At 39.6% G+C, this 19,148-nt stretch overlaps 1 protein-coding gene across 2 annotated transcripts in view; it reads left to right on the top strand.

The window, feature by feature from the left end:
* SHROOM4 (shroom family member 4) overlaps positions 1-19,148 on the top strand; it is a 214,771-nt gene that overhangs the window by 85,752 nt on the left and 109,871 nt on the right. For both annotated transcript variants that reach the window (XM_032397927.1, XM_032397925.1), the window contains exon 2: positions 12,724-12,875. In XM_032397927.1, the coding sequence (XP_032253818.1) occupies positions 12,724-12,875 (152 nt within the window). The remainder of the gene's footprint in view (positions 1-12,723; positions 12,876-19,148) is intronic.

Here is a 19,148-nt window from a genome sequence, read left to right as displayed (position 1 = left end):
CTTAAAGTGCCCCTTTAACCAGAACTCTGCATTGCTAGTTAAGGATCATGAGTAGCAGTATACCCATGGAAAACAAAAATGTTTTGTCACATCCACACAAAAGAAAATATCTTAAGTCTAATAGATTCTCAATCTTGGGCAAGTCGCATAACATCCATGAACCACAGCTGTCTGATCAGTGAAGTGAAAATGTTACTTGTCCAGAATCCGGCAAATGAGTAAGATGATATCCTGAAAGTCTTTTAATTCTCCTTTCAACAAATATTTATTGAGCAACTACCATGTGCTCAATACAGACATTTGTTTTCTTAGGTGCCAGCAACAGGGCTCTAAAAAGATAGTGTGACTGTCTTTACCACTATAATGGAAGTATCCCGGCAGAAAGTCAACATATACAGAAATACATGCAATAACGTAAAATGATAACTTCTATGAAGAAAATAAAATAATGTGATGGAGAATGATGGGGATCAGGGTTGGGGAAAGAGAGGAGTCTACTTTATCTTGGTGGTCAGGGAAGGCTTCTCCGAGGAGGTAGCCTTTGAGCTGACACTTGCATGATGAAAGGAGCTACATAAGGACCTAGACGAAGAATGTTCTCGATAGAGAGAACAGCAAGTGCAAAGGTCCTAGATGAGGATGGGTTTGACCTCTCTGAAGAACAGAAAGTTCAGTATGACTGCAGTGTGTGTAGGAAATGAGGCCAAAAAGGCAGGCATGGCCAGATTGTGTAGTGCTTCTAATCTTCTGCTATTTACATTGTAAGAATCATTCCTTGGTCTCCCTGTCTGATTTAATTAGTGAACATAAGTGCCAGATGTTAATGATAGGGGTGCTTGATGTTTGCCCATAAGAAACCCAGGAAGAGGCCCCGGTGGGGGGTGGGGAAGAGGCTAAGACAGACAAAACAAGCTCAGATGCCTGGGGGAGAAAGAAGTGTGGATGGAAGAGAGTGTGTACTCAGGAGAGGTGGTTAGGGAGTGAGGCAGGAAGTCTAGAGGGAGGAGGGAAAGCACCAGGGTGACCTTGGCTATGAGGAGCACTCTCAGTGCCAAGGTTTGTGGAGGCTGCTGTCAGAAGGCGTCAACCATTACAGGAGAAGGTGCAGGGTTCTATCCTTGTGTTTAAGATTAGAAAGTGGGAATGAGCAGGGACAGGAGCTAAAAATTTGCCAGAGAGGAGGGGGTGGGGGGTTGGGCAAAATGGGTGAAGGGGAGTGGGAGGTATGGGCTTCCAGCTATGGAATGAATAAGCGACAGGAATAAAAGGCACAGCATAGGGAACACGGTGTTATTGTAATAGCATCGTATGGTGACAGATGGTAGCTACACTTGCGAGCACAGCACACCATACAGAGTTGTCGAATCACTATGTTGTACACCCGAAACTAATGTAACGGTGTGCGGCAACTGTACTCAAATAATTTAAAACTCGGGTTCTTTCTTTTCGACCAGCCTCAACCTGAAAAGCAAGCCTGCTACCAGGAGAAGGGCTTCTATACTGCTCTACCTTTATTGATTTCCCAGATCTTGAACTCAGATGCCCACCATTTCCTGCTTCATTTCCTTCTCCAACTAATCCTGCCGTTGCAAAGGGAAATGCAGTCTGATGTAAGAGTCCCTACCCAACGCGAACACACAAACAACTGAGTGTATTTTCTTTCCCTTTTTTTTTTCAACGGTGGAAACCCGGTTTTACTTTGTGTTACTTGACACATCTTGCTGAGCGGGAAAGAGATAGGTATGTGTCACTTCTCAATCACCATGTGAACAGGACAGTTGCTTGGAACAGAACAGTGTGATGGCTTATTTGTTCCCAGATTTGCAGCACTATGTGAAAGCAACAGCAAGTGTGCCAGTTTAATTTAAAATTGGATCTGTCCTAGGGTCAGTAAAGCATATTATTGTTATTGCCTTTGCAACATACATGTATACGTTGGTAGATTCTTTCTGTGTGAATGGTTTGCTTTAATAGCAGTTATGCAGAAGCATGGGAGGAAATTAAATGCCCCTCTTCCCCCTTCTTCATCTAACACTGTTCAGAGGGCTAAGCGAAGACCAAAGATTAAAATCACTGCTGGGGAAAGGAGGCCTGGGCAGAGGCAAACAATGTTCTGGGAGCAGAATGCAGGGGCCCAGCTGTGGAAAGGAGAAAGCAAGCTCCCTTTCCCTTTGTCCACATCTGGTAGAGGGCACGCGGGTGCCCAGTAAGCTGGACAAGGGGTTTCCAGACAGTAGAGCAGGCTGAGTGGCTTCCAAAGGCAGCCTTTTGTCCCATTCCTGAAGGGTGTTAGTCCTTTGGTCTTTTTCCAGTCAGAAATGACTAATGTTGGATATGTGCACTCTTTAGAAACTGTCTTTGGCTTTTTGCATAATGGGTTATAAATAAATGGCTTCAGGGAACCAGCAATGAGTTATTGAGTGAACCTGGCTTTGGGATGGTTCAGATTCCGGATAGTTAATCACATCCTCTTGGGCTGAAAGGCTGTATCTAACTTATTCACATTCAGCTGTAAAGTGAAAAAGATGCTTTGGATCAACTTGAATAGTTTTAACATCAACAATGGGTTGATGCTGGAGAAATAAAGGTTATGTTAATCCAAGTAGAATTATTTCCATCTCTCTCTAGTAATCTGGTGGAATTTAATGCCCATTTTTCTCTTAATTGGGGCATCTCTTACATGCATTCAATGCACAGTTCATAAATGCCAATAAGTTCATATATCCTATTTCCAGCAGTTTTATATTAGGTGGTATGAAAAAGACTCTTGGTCTTTCCAGCCATGTAGGCTCACACACTAGATTTGCACGCCACACTGTCTTAATGCTGGGGGGCGTCCTATGGGCCTTCTGGTTTGTCTTAGACTGTTTTAACCCCATACGAGGAAGCTTATATCATGATTGTATACAGTGAATCTCATTGCTGGCAACTGCTTCCAGAAGTCAGGAACAGTCTTTAACGTACTACCATACCCTTTCCTCTACTTTCTTGCACCCAGTCCTCCCTGAACTCTCGACTACATCAACTTTGCCAGGTTCTTTGCTCACTTGTACCACTGAAATTCATAGTTCAGTAGACAGCCAAGAAGCATAGACAATCCAATAGGAGGAGGTAATGATTGATGCCAGAAGAAGAAATAGTTGCCAATGTGGCCGTTGCCTGATCAGTTCTGCTTCTCGGAATGGGTATTAGGAACTCTGAGGACCACGAGCAAGAGGCATATCTGGGATAAACAGGCGGAGCAGAAGTAGATGGCTCCAAGATCAGATAAGGGATTGATTCCATTTTTATGGTATGTCAAGATAGAAATTAGTTGGTGGGGGAAAAAAAAAAAAAACTCTTCACCTTTACCAGTTGGCGGATGAAAAAAATGAAGTGTTTGTCTTCATTTTCATTTCCTACTGAAATCATTCACTTGATGAACAGCGTCTCAAAGCAGATGGAACAATGGGGGCACTCATAAATTATAGCCCTATTGTGAAGGATTACCCTTTAAAGTGAAATGCTCTGCCTTGATTAAAGCTATGAGTATGTGAAAACAGTACCTGGTTCTACCTTAGAAATACAATCTGTAATCTAGTGGTCCTTATTTTTGAAAGTCTTAAGTTAAGGAATAACATATATATGTGTATATATATATGTGTTATATATATATGTATATATATATTATATATCTGCATATATGTGTGTATATATGTATATATATGTTATATATATGTGTGTATATATACACATATATATATACACACACACGCACACACAGTAAAATGCACAAATCTCGATGAATTTTTAGATATGTATAGTTCCAGGTAATCAGCACCCAGATCAATATGTAAAACATTTCCAGCACTGCTGAAATAACACTCATGTGCCTTCACATTCAGTACACCCACTCCAGAGATAACTAATATTCTGAGTGCCCAAATACATAAAACAGTTAATAACAAACATAAAGGAACTAATTGATAATAATACAATAATACTAGGGGACTTTACCACCCCATTCACATCAATGGACAGATCATCCAGACAGAATATCAACAAGAAACAATAGCTTTGAATGACACATGGGAACAGACGAACTTAACAGATATATTCAGAACATTCCATCCTAAAACAGCAGAATACACATTCTTTTCAAGTACACATGCAATATTCCCCAGAATAGATCACATATTAGCCCACAAAACCAGCCTCAACAAATTCAAGAAGACTGAAGTCATACCATGCACCTTTTCTCACCATAATGCTGTGAAACTAGAAGTCAACTACAAGAAAAAATCTGGAAAGACCACAAATACATGGAGGTTAAATAACATGCTACAAAACAATGAATGGGTCAACCAGGAAATCAGGAAAAATAAAAAAAGTACATGGAAACTAATGAAAATGAAAACATACAGTCCAAAGCCTCTGGGATACAGCAAAAGCAGTTCTAAAATGGAAGTTTATAGCAATACAGGCCTATCTCAAGAAGCAAGAAAAATTTCAAATAAACAACCTAACCTTACGCCTAAAGAATCTAGGAAAAGAACAACAAACAAAACCTAAAACCAGCAGAAGGTAGGAAATAATAAAGATTAGAGCAGCAATAAATGATACAGAAACTAAAAGAACCTTAATGAAACCAGGAGCTGATTCCTTGAAAAAACTGATAAACCCCTATCCAGACTTACCAAGAAATAAAGAAAAAGAACTCAAATAAATAAAATCACAAATGAGAAAGGAGAAATAATAACCAACACCACAGAAATACAGTCAATCATAAGAGAATATTATGAAAAATATATGCCAACAAATTGGACAACCTAGAGTTTGTTCTGCCAGTCTTCAGATCACTCTCCTGTTTATTGACTTGGATGCGTATGATACCTAGTTGTAAATGTGGGATGAGATGAGCCCAGGGTCCTCCTATTCTGCCATCTTCCCAAGCTCTTGTAATCTGTGTGTTTTGACGGACATTGGGGTTGTTCCTATTTTTGGTCTATTATGAATAAAGCTAAAAATAAAATATAAAAAATAAAAATATAGATATATAAAAAATATAAAAAAATAAATCTAAAATATATCCTATCACATCTTTTTGTGGACACCTGCACTTCTTTCTCTTGGGTATCCCTAAGTGTGGAATTTCTGGGTTCAACAGAGGGCATACAGACTTCTACAGTGGCTGTACAATTTTACACTCCCACCAGCAATGTAGAGTTCAAATGTTATATGTTCCTGCCAATACATGGTATTTTCAGTTTTTTTAAGTATTCTAGTGGATGTGTACTGATATTTTACTGTGATTTTAAATTGCATTTCTCTGATGAAAAATGATATTAAGCACCTTTTCATATGTCTACTTGGCATTTGGCTATCTTTGGTGAAGTGCCTGTTCAAGTCTTTTGCCAAATGTTAATTGGTTGTGTTTTTCTTATTGATTTGTAGACGTTCTTTTCATATTCTGGATACAAATCCTTTGTCAGATATATGTATTATAAATATTTTTTTCCTATTCTGTGACTTGTCTTTTCACTTTTTAGTGACATTTTTGATGAATATATTTTTTTATTCTGGTGAACTCCAATATAGCACTTTTTCTTTTATGGTTATTGCTTTTTGCATCCAGTCCAAGAAATATTTGCCCAGACAATGAGACACCACCTCACACTGGTCAAAATGGCTAAAATGAACAAGTCAGGAAATGACAGATGTTGGCAAGGATACAGAGAAAGGCGAACCCTCTTACACTGTTGGAGGGAATGAAAGCTGGTACAGCCACTCTGGAAAACAGTATGGAGGTTCCTCAAAAAGTTGAAAATAGAACTACCCTATGACCCAACAATTGCACTACTAGGTATTTACCCCAAAGATACAAATGTAGCAATCCAAAGGGGCACCTGCACCCCAATGTTTATAGCAGCAATGTCCACAATAGCCAAACTATGGAAAGAGCCCAGATGTCCATCAACAGATGAATAGATAAAGAAGATGTGGTATAGATATATACAATGGAATACTACTCAGCCATCAAAAAAATGAAATCTTGCCATTTGCAACGATGTGGTTGGACCTAGAGGGTATTATGCTATGCGAAATAAGTCAATCAGAGACAATTATCATATGATCTCACTCATATGTGAAATTTAAGAAACAAAACAGAGGATCATTGGGGAAGAGAAGAAAAAATAAAATAAGACAGATCAGAGAGGGAGACAAACCATAAGAGACTCTTTATCATAGGAAACAAACTAAGGGTGGCTGGAGGGGAGGGGGTTGGGGGATGGGATAACTGGGTGATGGACATTAAGGAGGGCACATGATGTAATAGGCACTGGGTATAAGACTGATGAATCACTGACCTCTACCTCTGAAACTAATAATACTTATATGTTAATTAATTGAATTTAAATTAAAAGATAAAAAATTTTTTTAAAGAAACCTTTGCCTACCTCAAGGTCACAAAGATATTCTCATGTTTCCCTCAAAAGTCCTTTGGTTTTAGCCCTCTCATTTAAGTCTATGATTTGGAGAAATGTTTTAGTAAAAATTTACACCAGCAAAAATATTTTGAGTATGTGTCCCCAGTACACATAATTTTATTTGTGAATGTTATAATTTACTACCACCAATATTAAATATTAATAATGCTTGACTTTTAAATTATTTTAGATAAATGTAAATATAAACAGAAGTTCAAATATATCCCCTTCCAGTGGATCATCTTGTGCATAGCCTGGGATATATATACACCCTACTCTGGAGATCATTGTACTAAACCACCAAAAGCTGACATTTTTGATGAACACTGATAATATTAATATCAGCAAAAGACTTCAGTGTAAATAAATGGCTAGAGTTGACAAAGTGTGAACAGGACCCCAGTGAGGATATTTACTGATAATATAAGAAACCCTGAGCTTACTCTTGCACAGTGATGTTTGTTCTCCCTTACTTGATTTACGAAGACAGCAGGATGATCAGACTTGGTAGGAGTCGCTGATGGTAACTTGCTTTCGGTTGCTGATGTAGGGTACAGCGCTTTTGACTCTCTACTCCTTTCCTCATCACCAAATTCCTAGAACAGAGCTTGGCTCTGGACTGACTGATTTTTTGGCAAAGATACTTAGCATTCGACTTGGGCTAATCCCTAGGGAAATTTAATGATCCGCTGCTTAGAGGACCTTTGTTGTGAGGATTAGTTAACTAGATGGTGATTAAGCAGCTGGGGAGGAAGGCGCTGTCTATAGGAATAGGTCATGCTTTGGAGCATAGCATAGTTCCACTGGTCCAAGATCAGTGAGCCTGATCCACAGAACTTGACACTCTGGGGCAGCCTTATGTAGGATTTGGGCATCTGTTTCTTAGCTGGTAGAGGGAAAGAGTATCTCCTCCCTTGGTGGCCACCTCCTCAAGCTATCTGCATATAGGGATTACCACACAGAACCAGGCCCACTTACATCTTTTTAACTGGTGGTTGTTTTTGGATTCTTGTTTAAGAGACAGGTTTTGTTTTCTGTTTTGCTTTGGGTAACCTAGGGAAGATGAGAAACAGCAGAGTTTCTTGTTTTGTAATCTAGGCTACTTTGGAAATTCGAGAGGGATTTTGAAGGGAGAGAGTTTCTAAGACAGAGAAGTTAGGGCAGTCACTATGTCTGCAGCCTGGCATCAGACTGTTGAAAGCCGTGGCAGAGATTGCAGAAGTTTCAAAGCCTCTGTCTTCCCTGTCCAGGGCACTCTGAGTAATCTCTCCTAGCATCAGATTCTAAGGGATACCAATATGGGAGAGAGGGCTGATCAGAAACAGACAGTCCCCAACCTGTGGTCTGCTTAAGATTTCAAACTAAGTTTCAGAATAAGTGCAGACTTTATCTACTATTTGGTGATCCTCCTTTCTCATAGTTAGACTTCTTAAATCCAGCTTATCTCCCTCTCTACATTTTCTCTCAGTGGATTCCCCAGAAAGACCGAATTGCTGAAGGGGTGTCTAGAATGTTATTAAAAACTTGAAAATCTTTTAAAGGGTGCTAAGAAGACATTCAGAGGATGTTCTGTTTTTTTAAGCAATACAACTACTATTCCGGGTGGACCTTTTCTATTTGCAAAAAAATAAATCAATTTAAACAATTAACTCTGTTGTTTGCCTTCTTAGACTATAGACAAGCTGGTCGAGGTAGGAGTGTGGGCTGGTAATTTGGCCAGAGGCTCTTAGAACTGGCCGGGAAAGTTTCAGTCAATGCCTGTTTTTTCCAATAAATTTCTTGTAGCAAGCTGAGGTATTCACAATCACGCCATTGATTTTTAATGCGGCTCTTACACTATTATAATAAGCTTTCAATACCTGTTGGTTATTGTTGCAGATGATGTTTCTCCTGCTGACTACATTTTTTTTAGGCTAAACCTTATTTAACTTTTCTTTCCTTCACTCTCTCATATCTCCCAAGTTTATTCAAAATCCCCAAGCAAGTATCTGCTAGTATCAGACTAAATAAAAGCTATTACTAGAAAGCCAGTAAGTGTTGTTATGTCCATTTTTCTTTGCCTTTACTCTCAAAGGGCCAGCTTGTCACTTTGTTGACAGCTATCAGAGCACTTCATGCTTCATTGGAGATCCATCAAAAATTTCCAAATCACTAGCTCATTAGCACAAAATAGGGCTCCAGGAATCTCTTTCTCTCAGTGTCCCAACTGTGCTTTTTTAAGTGTTCCAGCCTTGATGGACCACTCCAAAACAATGGATAACGACCACAGGGAAATGAGAGATGGATGTTAATTAGTCAGTTTTGAAGGACTGAGACATGGGTGAAGACAAAGTATAATGGGGCAAAAAGCCGGGATTACCTGTGTCAGCAGAAGGATAATGCATGATTTTGTTAACTGTTCACAGGTCACGGAATGTCAGAGCTCCAAAGCCCTCAGAGATCATCTAGTCAGACCCCCCACCTTTTACCAGTAAGGGTAAAAGAAGCCACAAGAGGGGAAATGGACTTATCCAAGGTCAATCAGCTCTTCCCAATTTTCCAGACACCAGCTGGCTTTTGGTTATATGACCTTTATGCAATCCATTTTCAATTACTTGGGCCACTCACTGCTTAGCCCAGCAATCACTTGGATAAACCAAAATGATACATAAGGTAACCATCGTTTACATTGGGCTTTGTGATGTGTGTTTATACTGACATTCCAGTGCGTCTGGGTACAATCTGAGAATTCACAACACTTGAAATGAAACAAGAAAGCCACCCTAAAAGTCTGATTCAGGAAGAGCTGGTCAAGTTGATCAGCCTTACTGAATGAGCGGCATCAGATGATGCTACACAGCCCCTCAAGCAGGGCGTGTTATTCTCAACAAGTTTGTTGATTCACATCTTTCCTGAGCCTCAGCCAGACTTGTACATGGGGCAGTGGAAAGGGGAAAGAAAACATTTTATAAAAGAATACATACATCTTCTTCCCTCCCTCCCTCCTTCCCTTCCTTTCTTCCTTCCTTTCCTTTTTATTCCTCTTCCTTGATAGGAAAGGAAGCCGCTGCTTTATCTTCTATATAAACAAATGTGTGGTGGAGCCACTGACCTGGAGAACTGGCTGTCAGGAGGCAAAACAATAAATGGAAGACATGCTGGAATCTAGAGGTGGAGTGCAGGAAAGACTAGTGAACAATAATTTTTAAAAGCATTAAAAAGTCAGGAGAAGGGCGCCTGGGTGGCTCAGTTGGTTAAGCGACTGCCTTCGGCTCAGGTCATGATCCTGGAGTCCCGGGATCGAGTCCCACATCGGGCTCCCTGCTCGGCGGGGGGTCTGCTTCTCCCTCTGACCCTCGTCCCTCTCGTGCTCTCTGTCTCTCATTCTCTCTCTCAAATAAATAAATAAAATCTTAAAAAAAAAAAAAAAAAAGTCAGGAGAAGTAAGAAGGAATCAGTTATATAGCTCGGTAAATGCCCTGGGTCTGGGAAAAGGCGAGTTTGGAGTATAGTCCAAGGGATCTTCAATCAAATGGAGTTTCATTTCCTGATCTGGACCCATCTGGACTCTGGGACTGTGCCAGGTGCCCATAATTTACTGGTTTGTTGTCTGCAAGTTCTTGCACTTGTGCTAAAATTGTATTATTACACTCAACACATCTGTCCTGAGGAGGAGGCTGTAGTGACTGAGAAGGGGCAGGAAACAGAAAAGGGGCGTATGGGGCACCTGGGTGGCTCAGTCGGTTAAGCGTCTGACTCTTGGTTTTGGCTCAGATCATGATCTCAGGGTTGTGGGATCGAGCCCCACATCCGGCTCCATGTCGGTGGGGAGTCTGTTGGAGATTCTCCCTCTCCCTCTGTCCTCCCCCCCACCCCCCGCTCTCTCTCTGTCTCAATAAATAAAATCTTTTAAAAAAAGAAAAGGGGCATTCATAGTCGGCCTGAGGCTCTAGTCCAGGAAAGAGTTCCTGCAAGGACCCAGTGGCAGCCCAAATGGCAGTAGGGAATGCAAAACGCTGAAACTTTTGCTGCAGCAATAATTAAGCATTTTTGTTTAAAAAGGTTCCCCCCTTTCATTTTCTGGCCTAGAATAAACAGAGATCTAGTTGATGTAACAAAGTGCTTAATTAACTTGAGGTGGTACTTAGCATCAACACATATTGAAGGGGAGACTTGCTATTGGTGACAGTAATATGGATAATTGAGTTGTATGAATAAAAAATGGGTAGAGTGAATTAAGACTAATGTACATCAACAGGAAAAATCTATTAGCATTCATTAGTTAGGCTCCTGTTTGTGGCTCTTTGTTAGCCTAAGGAAGCCCTTTTAGATGGCTGATCCCTGTTGAAAGTCCTGCCTGATGCTGAGGGCCCTCTGTGGATGCCAAAGAAATGAGTCATTCAAATAGAACTTCTGAAATTCAAGTACAGCACTTTGCTTTTTTTTTTTTTTTTTTTTGGCAGCAGGCAGAAGTGACTGTGAAGTAATAATGATAATGACAATAGAAATAAGAATCTGATCCTAATTAATTTGCTGAGAGTTGTTCCCCATTTACCAATATTGGCTTGTTTTATCTTGAGTGGTGGCCCAGGTACTGGAACAAAGGTATATATATTCAATGTCACTTGGCTAACCTATGATTTGTCAGACAAAGGTTAATTTAAAAAAAAAAAAAACTGTTGGGTTAGCAGCAATAAATTTAATAATAGTCTGTGATTTAACTTAGAATTTCAATTTATTTGATGGGATTTTTTAAAATCCTGATTTAACATTTTTCTCTGCACTCAGGAGGTCTCGACTGCCAAATTGCACATGAGCTGGCCAACCTAAAGCTCAGCAATATTCTAATTTGCATGGTGAGGGATAGATTGGAGGGATTCTATAAAAGACTGAGAAAAAGATTGGAAGAAGAGTAGAAATGTAAAAACACCTACAGCAAAGACCAGCCTTTGGTTGCCCCACTTAGAATCTTTCCCTAAAGATTGTATGGTTTAATCATCCTCACCTTCCTTGCCCCTGGAAGAAAAACAAACATCTCTTCCTGATTCCATCAGTGGGGTGGACCTTTTTTATCTAACCATCTCTGTAGACATATGAACTTCGGACATAACCTAAACTTGAGGCTGGGAGCTATAGCACTTAGCATGCTGTCCTGTGCATACTAGAAATTCACTAAAAATCTGAGGAATGATTAATGGATGGATGAGATGACTCCTACCACCATGGATGGAATTGATGTCCTAATAGGTAGAACTCACCTTTGTGGTACAAAGAATGTTATATATAAAAGTAGCCATAATCAAGGACCCATGGGGGACATTCTGCTTTGCTTTTCTTTTGCCTACCCCAGCTGCTATTATATCTGCCTTTGCTTTCTATGCCCTCCAGCCTGACTACCTTCTTACCAAGATTGCCATGGTCAATGGTAATTCTGTAGGCCGTGATGGTACAGTGAACACCTATGTTTCCAGATTTGGGTGAATGCCCACTGTGTTCCATACCCTAGAAGCACTGTACTAGGCACTTGTTGAAGAGCATAGACACATGATCAGTTACTTTGTCTGTACATCTTTTGTATCTTTTGAATTGGCAATCCTGCTCACAGAATATTGAGCTGAAGCTCAAGGTCTTCAGAGTCAACTCCCTTGCTATACTCATCAGAGCTCACATTTATTGAGGACTTAAATGTTCTCAGACATTCCCTATGCTAACAGCCCTGTGAGGTAGGTACTTCTGTTATTTATTTTCCTCTATCAGGTAATTGAGACATAAAGATGTTAGGTTACTTGCTCAGGGTCACTAAGCTAGGAAGTACTAGAACCAAGATTCAAACTCAACTTTATCAGACTTCAAAGGCTGCCCCAAGATAGGAAAGGACTAGCCAAAGGTCATTTTGCTGGAGCCTAGCTCTTCTGGCTCTAATTTGTGTTCACATTTTGCTATGCCACCCTGCTACTTCAGCTCACACTGTCACATTCCTTCCAAACATCATTCTCATTGAGAAGTGCTTGTCTCCCCAGAAGGACGTGGATTCCTCCAGAGCAGAGCTTGCATTATTTCAGTATTGCCTCCTTTCTCAAGGGTTTGCCCAAGGTTGGCCTTCTGTAAATATAAATACTAGCCTGTGATCAGCTTCTTAGCTGTTTCCTGGAGCTTCCTGGAGCCTTCCCCCCAGTACCACTTATGGCTCTGAGTTTGGGAGAACCAGGAAGTAGAATTTTGGGTAAGGAGTCATCTCACCACCCACCTGCTTTCTGTTCTGTTCTCTGCAACACAGATTGAAGATGGGGGCAAGGCAGCCTTGTCCCAGAAGATGAGGACTGGTGATGAGCTGGTGAATATCAATGGCACTCCATTGTATGGCTCCCGCCAAGAGGCCCTCATCCTCATCAAAGGCTCCTTCCGGATCCTCAAGCTGATTGTCAGGAGGTAAGGTACAGAGAGATTTGCTGCTATAAGGAATAGGGGCCACTGAACTGCTAGGTTGGTACTAAAGCCTCAAGAGAGTTATGTCTCTAGCTAAACATCATCAAAGAAAGAGGTGTCTCACATGAACAGAATTTTGCAGACAACTGAAGCAGAATGGCATAGGAGAAAGGGTCTGTGGTTCAAATCCTGACACTGCTACATATTACCTGTGTCACCCTGGTTATTTTATATAATTTTATATAGTTTATTTTATATCTGCAAGACTCAGTCTCCTTATTTGCTACCAAGAGAAGTAAATGATTCCATATACACCAAGGGCCTACCTAACCTGATGTTTTTCTGTCTCCTTCATAACAGGCTGCCCTGTTCAACCAGAGAGATTTATTCTTTAAAATTTTTATTTAAATCAACTACACAGATTTAAAGAGACCCTACTACCAGCCACGGTAGGCATTCTGGAAGCTGTGGCAAACTCTAAGATAGAAACCCTGCCCTTGAGGAGAATATAGTCAAATGGGGGAGAAAAGACACATGTGTGACAAATTAATTAGCAATACATTTTGGGGGAGAAAAAAGCAATAAAGGAGATTTCACAGGCTGAAGGGTGATTGTCAAATGGATTATTCAGACAGAAATTGCTATTAGAATTCAAGAGAAAGAGACAGTACTTCAGAAGAGACTGGTAGGGTAAGAGTTCATAGAGGAAGTGGAATTTGAGCTAAAGGGTGGGTATAATTGGACAAATAAGCCATCAGGAGGAGAAAGGCTTCCAGATAAGTGGAGTGGCCGAAGCAAAAGGAAGGTAAGGATATACTTGGGCACAGTTGTTTTGCTGCAATTACACGTTTGCTTATTGGTGAGCTTTCCATATGGCTTCTTCCATTTTGCTGCTGTATCTTTGCTCTGTGCTACTGGAGCTCATACTTCTCCCTTCTGTTGGTTTCCTTTATCCTATACACAAGCCTGAGCTTCTCCATCTTAATTATTTTTACTAGAAAAAATATTTTTAAAGCATCTTCCCATAATCCTACTATCCCCCTCCGGCTACTGACCCATCTTTCTCCTTTTGTTCATACTCAGTCTCTCAAAAGGAGAGTCTATACTCACTGTCTTCATCTACAATTTAGCTTTCCACCCACTGCAGTCTGAATTTGACCTACAGAACTCCACTGAAACTACTCTGTCAAAAACTACATATTACTTCTTAATTATCAAAGTCAATGGATTGCTTTCAGTCTTCGTCATGTGTGATTAGTATATGGCATTTGACATTGTTGCTCTGGATTATGTTCTCCTTTGTGAAACTCTGCTTTCTTGCTTGCAAGATACCCCATTTTCTTGTTACTTTCCTACCTCTCTGTTCATTTTTTAAAACCAGGTTCCTCTACTACCTGCCTTTCCTCTGATCATCCCTTACATGGTGGTGTTTTCCCTAGTTCCACTCTTTCTAACTTTGTTAATATACCATGGAAAACCTCACTCAGTTCCAGAGTTTTAAATTCTCATTTACATGTATCTATTATTATATTTCTTGAGCCCCAGACCCATATAGCCAACTTCCCACTGGACATTTATACTTAGATGTCTCAGAAGCATTTCAAGTATAATATGCCCCAAATCTAACATGTCAGCTTTTCCTCTCAAGCTCCTCATCTCAGTGCTTGGGACCACCATGCCCTCAGTCAACCAAACCAGAAACACAGAAGCTGTCTTTAATTCTTCTGCTCTTCTCATGCTCTACATCCAAGTGATTTATCCTGAGAGAATACTTAAGGGGAAAAGGGTTTTAACTTAGTAAGGGTGAGGTTACATAGGATCCTATTGATTGATCGGATTGCCTGCTGGTACCTAAAATTAAGCCACCCCTGCTCATATACCTGGATAGGAAGTGACAGGTTAAGCAATGTCTTATACAATAGATACATTGCCACTGACTCAGTCTTGAATCGGTCGTGATTTAAGTTTTAAACAAGGCTTCTTGGAGGGGTAGCTTGGTAGTTTTTGCTTTAGAGGCAGATAGACCCATGTATGACACTGCCTAGTTCTGTCACATATAATAGTTCCTATATAATGGCATTGTTGTAATGATTAAACAAGGCAATGTATGTAAAATGCCTTTCACTTCCCGGGTTCTCAAGGAATTTCATTCCCATTACTTTCCCTGGGGTATAAGAGAAGCATAATTGGGGTAACCAAACATTATTAAGTAAGGAGAACACCAGAACTGTAGTGTGCTTTGCAGCCTACCCTTTACAGCACATGATTAGCAGAGAAACCATTAGGGGTGACAAAGATCTCAACATGAAATAAAGGTCCCTGGGAGACACAGGTTATACGGAGATACCAGCACCTGTAAGGAATGTAGACACCATCCCTGGTGGCTTCGGAGCCAGTCATAAGAATGAGAGTATCTGGCTGTCCCCTACTCATCCTTCCTTGGGTGAGCACGATGTTCTCTGTTCCTGCTGGAGCAACATCTGCCACTACCACTTACGAGTAGCTGTAATTATGGCCTTGGAGATAGTAGGGCCCTTTGGTTTTCATGGTGTGGCAGGGCCTATGGCTCCCCGACCTATACTGTCTACCCTTTCAGCCTCCCCCCAGCGCCTATTGGAAGAGGCCCTCAATGACATAATTTATTAGGTGATGCTGCCCTCTTGTGGAAAACTTAGCCTTCCTGTATGGATTACCCCAGGAATGGTGTTAGCAGGCACTTATTCCCTCTTTCTTAGTCCAAATGGTTCCTCAAATTTATGAAGGAGCTCTTAGCACATAAATGAAAGGTGATCCCCTGAAATTTAATATTTAGCCTAGTGTTTTATACTAAGGTAGACTTTGGTTTGAGTAAGCAATCCATTGGCGACGATTCAACACTGAGCTTTAAGTCTGGACTCGAGTCCTTTGGGATGAATATAATGAAAAAGAAGAACTTTAGAAAATGGCTTATTCTGAAAAGCCACACCAGCTCTTTCTCCTATATTGCCTTTTAGATAATGGTCAACTAAGTCAGAAATCTAGGTGTTAACTCTCAACTCTTCTCACTTGCCCCAACCCCCTTCAATCTAAATCCAAGTCTTAATGATTCTACTTGCTATAAACCTCTCTGCAGCCTTGGTCTTCATCCAAACACTCATGATTTCTTACCTGGACGATTATAAGAGTCCTTTCACTGGCTTCTCATCTTTTGGTCTTACCTCCTTCTGATCAATCCATTCTCCAAATAAGGCATCTGATCATGTCACTTATCTATTTGGAAACAAAACAAAACAGGAACAATAACTATACAATCTTGTTGGTCCTGTGAGATTTATTTAATATTGATAGAAGATACAAATTATTTTAAGGATATTATATTCATGAAACATTTTTTTACATCCAAATATTTGAATAAAAGACTATTTGAAATACAAGAAGAAAAATTATAGAAATGTCTATATGGAAGATTTATACAATTTAACTATGACAGATAAAGTAGACCAAGAAAATAAGTACTTAGAATATTTGAGGGCGCCTGGGTGGCTCAGTCATTAAGCGTCTGCCTTTGGCTCAGGTCATGATCCCAGGGTCCTGGGATCGAGTCTCACATCAGGCTCCCTGCTCGGCAGGAAGCCTGCTTCTCCCTCTCCCACTCCCCCTGCTTGTGTTCCTGCTCTCGCTATCTCTCTCTCTGTCAAATAAATAAAATTTAAAAAAAAAAAGAATATTTGAAAAATACAATTCATCAGATTTAATTAACATCAAAAATTATATTTGATTGACAGTGAATACACCCTCTTTCAAATATTCAAAGAACATTTTTTTATTATGTTATGTTAATCACCATACATTACATCATTAGTTTTTGATGTAGTGTTCCATGATTCATTGTTTGCGTATAACACCCAGTGCTCCATGCAGAATGTGCCCTCTTTAATACCCATGATCATGTGGTATACCACAAAGAAAATCTTTGCATACTCTTACAAGTAGAAAACAGCCTTGCCCTGTTCTCTGGTGATAATGTAAAACTTTTACAAATTTAGAAACAAATTCGAACAAAAGTCTTCCACTATTTTAGTATTTCAGAACACATTTATATATAAGTATTAGCCAAAAGAAACACTAGCAGACTAATAAAAAATAACAAAAATGAGATCACGACTTGTCAAAACTTTGAGAGCAATATTCAGAAGTAAATTCATAACCTTAAATATTTCATTATTAAAAATGAAGAATGAAATTACATGATTAAGAATCCAATATAATATGAAGCCAAGGGGTATGTTGTTTTTATGGGGAGATGAATTAAGTAGATAAGCCTCTAGCAAATTTAATTAAGAAAACAAAGATAAATTATAAATAAAATTTAAAAGATAAATGGAATAGAACAACAAATACAAAGAACTTTTCTTAAATTATAGGAAAGTATAATTGTACCTTAATAAATTTGAAAATCTCAGCAAATTTGAAATACCTAATAAAATGTTAAACACCATGCATTAGTAAGAAGTTCAAAACAAAATGGGCCTGTAACTGTAGAAACATTGAAAACAATTATCAAAGAGAAACTTCCAAAAATACTTTAGGGCCAGATGTTTTTTATCAGTGAGTTACTTCAGATTTTCTAGGAATATCCACATTGTTATAGAATTGAAAATCTTGCAGAGTTGTTCACATTGATTTTGAAACTAGCATCATTCTGATACCAAAATCCGACAGACTGTTCCAAAAAGAATATTCTCTTTGGTTTGTGAACTTAGATGTAAAACCTATGTGATTTTTATCAAATCTACTTCAGTAATATTGCACAATAATAATTCATTGCAAATGTTAAAGGATAATTTTTTAAAAGATTTTATTCATTTATTTGAGAAAGAGCAAGAGAGCACACACAAGCAGTGGGCAGGGGCAGAGGGAGAGGGAGAAGCAGACTCCCTGCCAAGCAGGGAGCCCGAAGCGGGGCTCGATCCCAGGACCCTGAGATCATGACCTGAGCCCAAAGCAGACGCTTAACTGACTAAGCCACCCAGGCGCCCCAAAAGATAATTTTTAAAAGGTAAAAATCTGGGCGCCTGGGTGGCTCAGTCGTTAAGCGTCTGCCTTCGGCTCAGGTCATGATCCCAGGGTCCTGGGATCGAGCCCCGCATCGGGCTCCCTGCTCTGCGGGAAGCCTGCTTCTCCCTCTCCCACTCCCCCTGCTTGTGTTCCTGCTCTCGCTATTCTCTCTCTCTGTCAAATAAATAAATAAAATCTTTTTAAAAAAAAAAAAGGTAAAAATCTTAACTCTCATAATGATATAAAAAAATGAACATATTTAAAGATTTTATTTACTTAATGAGGATGTTACAACTAGTTCAGAGGATAAGTCAAAGAAGCTCAAATTTAATTTAAAAGAACAATAGACCAGAATAACCAATTTGGAGCTACAAGGAGAAATATATCCCATTCACGATAGCAATCAAACACATAAAATTCTTAGGAATGGCCTTAAGAAGAAATGTGTATGAAAGAAAGAGGATGTATACAGTAAAAAAAAAAAAAAAAAATTATAGAACTATCCAGAAAGAGAAAATGTGTAAAAATAATTTTTGATTGTGTGGGTGAAGTTTCAGGGCACTGTATTAAGTGATAAAAAAGCAAGACACAATTTAATGGTCAGTGGTATGTTCATATGCACTGGATTAGGCATGCTCTCTATAGACAACTTCCAAAGCATTATTCCTCCACCCTCAGGCAAAGTCCCTTCACTTTTGAAATTCAACATGCAGGCTATATCATTTTCCTTTCCCTACCGCTGACCTCTATCAGCCTCCAGGTCATTCTTCCACTTCCATTTTATATTTTGGCACCTGCTTCACCATCATTTTCCCTACCGCAATTCATGTTGTCATACTGAAAGCTTTTATTGTCCTTGTAGAGGATCACAAACTTTACTCTTCTGGGTCCTTGATCATAACTTCAGCAATAAACCCTCTATATAAGCAGCTCACTCCTCCAACTGTACTATGGACTTTGCCAATCTTTCAGTCAACATATATTAACCGAATGTCTAACCTATGCTAGAATCTAGTGAATCAATCATGAATAACATAGGTATGGTCTCTGCTCTCACGGACTCTGACACCCTCCAGGCTTGCTAACAGGGTTTCTTATCTGAATCACAAAACAAAGAAAATAAGTTGAGTGTCTATTATCTTACTATCCCCAAGGATGATACACAACTAGGAGCATTCTAGATCCATTAAAAAAGTTAATTCATTGCATAAAATGGATGCTTTAGGGCTGTGGTTCTCA

This window comes from Phoca vitulina, unplaced genomic scaffold, assembly GCF_004348235.1.
Source record: "Phoca vitulina isolate PV1807 unplaced genomic scaffold, GSC_HSeal_1.0 scaffold107, whole genome shotgun sequence".
NCBI classification, from domain to species: domain Eukaryota; kingdom Metazoa; phylum Chordata; class Mammalia; order Carnivora; family Phocidae; genus Phoca; species Phoca vitulina.
The sequence above is the reverse complement of the archived record's forward strand: the minus strand, read 5'-3'. Positions and strand labels throughout refer to the sequence as shown.